Source organism: Carassius gibelio, chromosome A2 (assembly GCF_023724105.1).
Source record: "Carassius gibelio isolate Cgi1373 ecotype wild population from Czech Republic chromosome A2, carGib1.2-hapl.c, whole genome shotgun sequence".
NCBI classification, from domain to species: Eukaryota; Metazoa; Chordata; class Actinopteri; order Cypriniformes; family Cyprinidae; genus Carassius; species Carassius gibelio.
The window spans coordinates 28161540-28170508 of record NC_068372.1 but is presented as its reverse complement, the minus strand read 5'-3'; the positions used below and the strand labels follow the sequence as shown (position 1 = coordinate 28170508).

At 31.5% G+C, this 8969-nt stretch overlaps 1 protein-coding gene across 3 annotated transcripts in view; it reads right to left on the bottom strand.

Annotated features, from left to right (window-relative positions):
• Nucleotides 1-5698: 5698 nt before the first annotated feature.
• The window catches only part of LOC127936205 (dual specificity calcium/calmodulin-dependent 3',5'-cyclic nucleotide phosphodiesterase 1C-like), a 62514-nt gene continuing 59243 nt past the window's right edge, over nucleotides 5699-8969 (bottom strand). For all 3 annotated transcript variants that reach the window (XM_052534177.1, XM_052534178.1, XM_052534179.1), the window contains one exon: nucleotides 5699-7943. In XM_052534177.1, the coding sequence (XP_052390137.1) occupies nucleotides 7927-7943 (17 nt within the window). In that variant the 3' untranslated portion in view covers nucleotides 5699-7926. The remainder of the gene's footprint in view (nucleotides 7944-8969) is intronic.

Genomic DNA, 8969 nt, shown 5'->3' with positions numbered 1-8969 from the left:
AAGAGCTAAAGAATCAGAATAACAGGAGAAATGTGGCATCAGTGTTTGAAATAAAGGAGAAACATCTGCTTCTTTTCATTTATATATATCTACATAACATTTTATTCATTAAGATGTTTATTACATGACAAATATACCACTACACCTTTAGATTTTACTTGCAGATGTTCATTTTTTGTTTAAAAATATGTAAAGGTCATGTGATCATCAGCACATCATGAATGAGTTATTTATTGTGTTTAAGAGTATAAAAGCTCTTAATGCAATTTAATCTAATTTCCACGTATGATATAAATACATTTCATCTCCTGTAGTTTTATTAAATCAAGCTTTTAAAATTTAATTTAAAATAAAAATAACGTAATTTCATACATCAAATATTTGGCATGATTTACATTTCTTTAGTTTATGTAATTATTTAGTTATTCATTAATTTAGCCAAATTTCTTCTAGTTTTAAAAACAGTAATGAATAGTAATGACAGCAATGATTATTACTTTAGCTATAAGAAAATAAACAAAATGAAAATATTTAATTTGTATATATAATATAGTAAAAAAAATCATGCATTTTAAGTTTTATTTAAAATAAAAATAAATGAATAAATGCATAAATAAAATAATTGATGTTTGGTTTTAATTTTAATATTCATTAATTTATACATTCATTCACTTGGTTTAATTTTGTTTCATTTTAAAACAATGATAATGAAATAATATAATCATACTGCTCATTGTTATTATTTCTATTATAATTATTTTATAATTATAGAATAAACAAAGTAAAAAAAATTTTTTTTAATATAAAATAGTGACAAGTATTTTAGATTTAAAATAAAATAAATGCATTAATTTAATATATTTGACATGTGGTTTTAATTTTCTCAGTTTATGCAATGATTCATTTATTCATTATTTTAACTATAATAAAATAAATGAAAATATTTAATATGATTTTATTTGTAAAGCATTTTAAATTTGTATAATACATATACTACATAAATGTTTACCATTAATTTTAGTTTTTTAATAAAGAAAATATAAAATTGATGTAATTAATTATTATTCTAAAATGTTTTATGTTGGATTATTTGAAGTATTTTTATCTTCCTAGAATGCAGGTGTAGTGTGACAGTGATGACTGTATAATGTTTGGAGGGTTAAATGTTCTGCTCTCTGCGTGCTGAGAACTCTGGGCTGCTCTTCCTGCTCTCAGCAGCTCAATAATCCGACCCTTCTTATCAGGTCGTGTGTATTGGCAGGCTCAGCTTCTCTCTCTGACTCACTGCCAGTAAATGATGGCACTCGTGTACTTGCAGTCACTCCAAAGCTGTTTTGGAACAGGAAATGCAGTTTCATCTGTTGCTGGGTGGTGTCCAGTCGCTGACATCAGCTGTCAATCATACCAGAACATTTGTTGAATTCAGTCATGATGAGGATGGATGTCTTGAAGCTGTGCTTCATTTGACAGGGACACTTTCCTTTGTCTCTTTATGTTCACAAACTCATGTCTTTCTGTCTGTGTACACATTCTATTTATTACTGAGGTAATATTGAAAGGGATATTTCACCCAAAAAATAAAATCACCCCATGATTTACTCACCCAGAAGCATCCGAGGTGTATATGACATTCTTCTTTCAGATGAATTCAATCAGAGTTATATTAAATAATGTCCAGGCTAGTCCATGCTTTATAATGGGAGTGGATGGTGGCCCAAAATTTGAAGTCCAAAAATTTGCACCCATCCATTATAATAATAAGTCCACACGACTCCAGTGGTTTTATAAAGGCCTTCTGAAGTGAAGCGATGTGTTTGTGTAAGACTTTATAAACCTTAATCTCTAGCTTCCACTAACTGTCATGTGTGTTCATGAGAGAGTGAGGTCATTTTCATTGTTGGGTGAATGATCCCTTTAAATGTTCAAGACAGATTGATTCAATTAAAGGAATTTTCTGGATTCTATACAAATATGATGGAAGTCTGCGGGGGCACTGTACTGAGATACATGTTAAAATACTCACCGTTTCAGAAGTATAGCCACAATATTTAAACATTAAAATGAGGCTAGTATGACAAAATCACTAATATCTTGTGTGTGCAAACTTTTGATAGCAAACGACTTGAAACTAGAAAGAGCCAGTTTAAATAGAACTATTTAAAGGGATAGTTCACCCCAAAAGGGTTTATATTTTTTTGGACCACAGACTGTCATTATATTGAGAGAGAGGGGAAAAATATCCAAGTAATGAAGTCAAACATTTTGAAGGACACAAGTGTGATTTTTTTTTTTTTTCGTGACATGGAAAAATGATTATGGAAATATTAAATTATATACTACTTATATATATATATATATATATATATATAATAAAAACTATATATATATATATATATATATATATATATATATATATATATATATATATATATATATATAATAAAATAATAACAAAATAATAACAAAATATATATATATATATATATATATATATACACACACACACACACACACACACACATATATATATATATATATATATACACACATATATATATAATTTATTTAATATTTTGTCTTAATTTTATAAATGAATTTCATTTTCATTATTTTTAATGTCTATAGTTTTATTGACATACATTAAGTTAAACTAAATGAAAATGAGAACGGCTGCCTTGAGAACTGGTTTTTATAAATATTTTGTTTTATTTCATATGAAGTAATGAAAATGTTTTTTTTTATGGTTTTGCTGAACTAGTCTTTCTTTCTAATAGAACAATTGTACATTATGAATATTGTTGACTATGTGATGAATTGCTTATGTTACTCAATTTTAAGTCACTCTAGATAAAAGCATCTGCTAAATGCATAATACTATAAATTAAAAGAAAAAAAAAAAAAAGAAAAACAAAGTTGTTGTCTGTGGTAATTGTCAGCAGGCCACAGATGCACTTGATCTGAACCCAAATTTTAGCTTGAAGCAAATTACAAAATAAAATATTTCCAATGTCACAACAAAATATTTGCACTGATTATTAATTTCACTGATAAATGCGATTTAATGCCAGAAAAAAAAATACCACACATCACTCGAACCTTCCGGGCAACACTTACTCTGACACCTCCATTACTGCAAAATTCTTCAGATAACACAGCATATGGCCTGTTGCTATGGTGACTCCTTCTTAATTACAATATTCCTCTTTGAAAAGTCACTTTCAATGCGCTGACCTTTAGGAAACAAGAAAGACTGTGTAACACCGAAGGTCTAAACGAAGACCTCACTTTCTGCTCACAATATGCTCAGCAAAAGCTGTCAATTCTTAATTAAGAGAGAGTAGTTGTGTTACTACGCATGTGTATAGATGTGGTTTTGGATATATATACACATCACTGTACAAGCTACGAAATAAATATGATAAACACAAGACTATATCATATATGTCGCATACATCATTTACTACCCAAACAAATATATATTCACAATATAGAGGTGGATAGGGATTCTTAAACACAGATGTATGAACATACAACATCTGCTTTGACGGCCTGATGATTATTTTCACTTCAACATGTTTGCAGTGTGAAAATTGAATTTGGTGTAAGTGAGGTGTTATGTTGCGGTGTTGGGTTTTTGTTAAACTAAAGAACTTGACAACTGCATAACACGCACACTTCTGCATGGACTTTTTGTCTCATATTTCTGTTGCCAGATAGAGTATGATGAGGACAGGAGTGCTGGACAGGGAAGGAGCCGGGTAAACAATTCAGTCCCATCAACAAATATTCGATTTTGCAATGAAAATGCAAGCTATTACTAGAAGCAATAACTAGAAGAATAACTAAAATAAAAAATGTGGTAAACACTAAAATTATTTGCATTGCGGTGTGCTCATGATTACTTTTCTTTATTAAAATAAAATCATGACAGATAGGTCCTACCTTTTTGCAAGATCAAGCAGACCGTTTTGACCGGAAGCGAATGGCACCGGAAGCCTATATATATATTATTAATATTATTATTATTTTAGAGTACTGTGAATATTCAAAGAATTTTTTATTACTTGGCATTGACAAAGCATTTCAATCTTGCAAGATTGAAGCTGTTGTGAAAACTGTATGTGACAGTCATATGAGCGGCACTCACTCATTTTGCGTTTACTTGAGAGATGAACCAGGCAAAATAAAAGTGTTTGTGAACAAAAAACAAAACAAAAAAACAATAGATACTTTTCATAATGAAGGAAAAAAACTACAATCAGGGTAAAAACTATCCTAACACCAACAACTGATTAAAATACATCAAGCACAAAAAATTAGACAAAGTTACTGGGGGAAAAAGAGTAGCAGATGAATTGATTTGAACATTTATCGAATGCAAATAAATTTCTCAATGTCTGAATTCTGTGCTACTTTCCTTCATTTTACCAGTGCCACCTAGTGGAAGATTGTGTTTCAATACTGTTTAATAATAATAATTATTATTATTATTATTATAATGGAAAGGATCATTTTAAGTGATAATTCTGTAATCATTTACTCACCATATCGCCGCAAACACATGTGGTTTTCTTTCTTCTGATGAACAAAAATACCGAGGTCTAGTGCAATGTTCACGCTGCTCTTCTCCAGAAATTGAAAAGACACACATTTTTTAATACAAGCAGTATACTAAAAGCCAGTATAAACTGCATTTAGTCTAGTAAGCATTACATTTCTTAGAGAAAATCAGTTCTCTCATAAAACAGTGACACCTTGTGGCAGAATTTGTCGCAATCGTCAACTATTTACATAATATTAGCACCCTGTATAATTCATAATTCATCCCAAAAATTGAAATTCCTCATCATTTGCTCAACTTCAAGCCTCTTCACATGACATTGTTTCTTTAGAAATATTAGAAATATAGCAGAAGGTACACACTGCTAGTACTCGGACAACATACAATAAAAGCATTTAGTGACTACCAAGATCCAAAAAGGACCCCCCCCCCCCCCCAAAAAAAAAACACCCACCATAAAATCATCAAAAAGTACTCTATATGCAATATGTTTCAAGTCTTCTGAATCCATTATATTTGTATGAGGAACACACACACACAAAAATAACGTTTATACTCACTGAACATCTTGCCTTTTGCGTTCAAAAAATATTTAGTGCTAGATTTTAGACATATGTATTTATATTATATATACATTATCCATCCATTTGGATTACATAGTTTTAAAATAAACCAATAAATTAAATGTTATGCTTAATTGTCAGTCGCACATAAATCATCATTAAATCCATTTTTAACTGAATTTTATGCTGGCTTTGCAAATTTAATAAATGCATCATGAATATATGATTATGTAAATAAAATCAAAGGAAAATAGTTAATGATAAACTATTTTTTTAACTTTTTATTTATGTGTGACTGACAATTATGCATCACAAAGTTTATCAGTTTATCTTTAAACTGTGTGATCCAAATAGATGGAAATTAGGTACACAATTCAAATATATAAATCTAAAACTTATGCAAATATATAATTCTTAAATTTAGGTGTGTTGCACAAAAGAAAGTCATATGGATTTGGAAATGAAATGAGGAAGAGTAGATGGTAACATAACTGGATTTTTGGAGGAACTATTCCTTTCTCTGCTTAAATCACACACACTTCAGTCCCAAAAACAGCAGAGCGTTTGTTCTGAGCCCTTTAAGTTGATGTTTATTGTGAATCACGCGTGTGCAGATTTTCTCTTTCTCTGCGTCCTGCTCAAAAACAGACATCATGGGGACAGCTATAGACCCTAAAGCTCACAAGTGTCAACTTTAACAAACTAAACATGATCAGCTCAAACACACACACACACACACACACACACACACACACACACTCATACAGGATTAGCATCATCTCAGCACATGCATCACATTCATCTGTCACATGAGCTCTAGTAAATAGTCTGAATCTACAGGAAACTTTACTGTAAACCACAAGGCAAATCAAATCATGTGACCCATGTAATAAATTACAATTTGCTTCATCTCCATGCATATGCATAAAGAATGCTATTCATTAAGCAGTGTAAAAATATGGAAGGGGGGAGAATTTCTTTACATTAATAAGTATGGTAAATAATATACATACACGAGATACAGTTATGCGTAAACATTTTTACAGATTTTGTATAAATAAAATACAATTCAGAAGCTCAGCTTTACTCACGTCACATCCTCAGAAAACTAAATCATCAAGTTACACATCCCATCTCAGACTCACTCATTCAGAGAAACCATATTTACAACAAAAAAGACCGAAAAAAAGAAAAGAAAAGAACATTTAAATGTTTCAATTAACAGACTAGTTCCTCAGTGTTGAACATAATAATGGATGAACCTCTGAAAAGCTGTCAAGAACATATACAGGTCACATTTAACCCTGAAATCAAAAAGAGAATAAGAAGCTATGTTTTATTTTGGTGGATCACGTGACACTAAAGACTGGAGTATTGATGCTGAAAATTCAGCTTTGCATCACATTAATAAATAACAGTTTAAAACATATTAAAAGAGAAAAACATTATTTTAAATTGTAATAATATTTTACAAATAATATACAATAATATTCATCAAATAAATGCAACCCCGGTGAGCATAAGGGATATTCTTACAAAAAAAATATATATATATAAAAATTTACTGCCCCTGTTTTATTACCTTTAATTTATGCTCATTTATATAATGTAATCATATTTCTCTATTCTACATTTCTTTAAAAATCCTGTTCTTTCGGTCATGCAAAATGATTTTTGATGATTTGATTTTGGGGTGAAACATGACCTGGACATGCTCTCTTCAGATATCTTGAGACACCGTGCTCAAAGGACAGAGAAAAACGTGTCACAGACTCCCCAGGAAACCGGTTAAAATGACATACGACGTAATATGCAGGTATTGCAGAGCGAGCACAGTGATATGGTTATGACTTACACACGACTACGGTCAATTATAAGTCTTACATCGTCTACGGTGACTGCTAGTTTGTGTGTGTGAGCGTTTCCTATAGAAGACGTTTCAGTTCGGTTCGCTTTCAGAAAGACTACATGAAGAAAGGCATCGGAAGGTAAGCGAGAGAAGGTCAAATCTTAGGTTTTCTACTCCACAGCAGCACACAGACGTGCTCAAATACTGCCACTTCATACGACTTTTCTCCAGTTAGAAAAGCTCTGATCTAAACGCAGACAGTCATTTATTATAGGAATACATATACTTATTCAGGGTTTCATATATGCGACCTCTATTAGCAGATGAGGCAAACAAACGCGAGTCAGGTAAAGCGCATTTAATATAGCTGAACACAACATCGCTGCAGGCCGCAAAAGAAAAAAAAAATTGTTCACGGGTGCTACTACTGCTAAGATTAGTTATTTACAGTTTAATGCAGGCCACATTATATATATATATATAGATAGAAATCACAGTTTGAGCTTTACACACAACCAAGTCATCTGACTGCAAGGCTGCTCAAATGCGGAAAAACATAGACTGCATTTGAAATGGAGGTTTTAATAAGAATCCTAACATTCGATGGCTTCGTTTCAGCTGCTGCATGCTTTTCTTAGTGGATGCATCCATTGCACTCTAAGGTTTGGGAAGGAAATGAAATCTGCTTCTTTAAATAAAACAGACCAGACAAAAGCAGCTTGTTGTATCTCGTCCATTATGTCCTTCATCATTCAGAGAGATTCAGAGAGAGAGTCTTATGAAAGTCTGGAGATAATGGCAGCTTTGGAGGGGATAGAGGAGAACAAAGTGATGTAAGCATTAGCTGCATCCTCTAGAGGGCGCCGTGGATCTTCAGAACTGAGCACTGTCCTGATGGTAAATTCACTGCTCTGTGTCTGACATCGGACATCAAGACGCCAATGGAAGTCACTCTAGGCATTTGCAGTTTCTGTTAACAGCAGATTGAAGACATTTAGATCAGCAAAAGTTAGCATTAGACATAAAAAAAGCACTGAAAAACATCTGAATGTCATTGCATTAGATATCTGCAGTGTCTTGGATGCTCCTGTGCAAACATTGCTTTATTTCATCATTTTGAACAACTTTTGTTAAATGTCAAATGTGACCCTGGACCACAAAATCAGTCTTAAGTGTCAATTTTTTTTAAAGTGAGATGTATACATCATATAAAAGCTGAATAAATCATTTTTCCAGTGGTGTATGGTTTGACAATATTTGGCAGAGATACAACTATTTAAAAATATGGAATCGCAAAAAAATCTAAATACTGAAAAAGTCGCTTTTAAAGTTGTCCAAATGATATAAAGATGTCCAATGCATATTACTAATCAAAAATTAAGTTGAGTTACATTTATGATAGGAAATGTGCAAAATATCTTCAGGGAACATGATCTTTACTTAATATCCTAATGATTTTTGGCATAAGAGAAAAATCTATAATTTTGACCAATACAATGTTTTTTTGGCTATTGCTACAAATATACCACAGAGACATAAGACTGGTTTTGTGGTCCAGGGTCACAAATGTCATCATTGGTGTTTTGGTGATTTTTAGTGGACATATGAATTGTTCTAGCAGAAGAACCACATCATGTTAACTAGAAACATGGCCAACTAACCACAAACAAACACAAATTCACACAATACTTTGTCTTTATTCTGAACAGTCTACACTATCATTCAAAAGTAAGGGGTTGGTAAGATCTGTTAATATCTTTAAAAGAAGTCTCTTATGCTCACCAAGACTGCATTTATTTGATGAAAAACTCAGAAAAACTGAAATATTATTACAACTAAAAAAAAAAAGTTTTCAGATTTAATATATTGTAATGTAATAAATGTAATTTCTTCCTGTGATGCAAAGCTGACTTTTCAGCATCATAACTCCAGTCTTCAGTGATCCTTCAGAAATCATTCTGATATGCTGATTTGCTGCTCAAGAAACTTTTCTTAT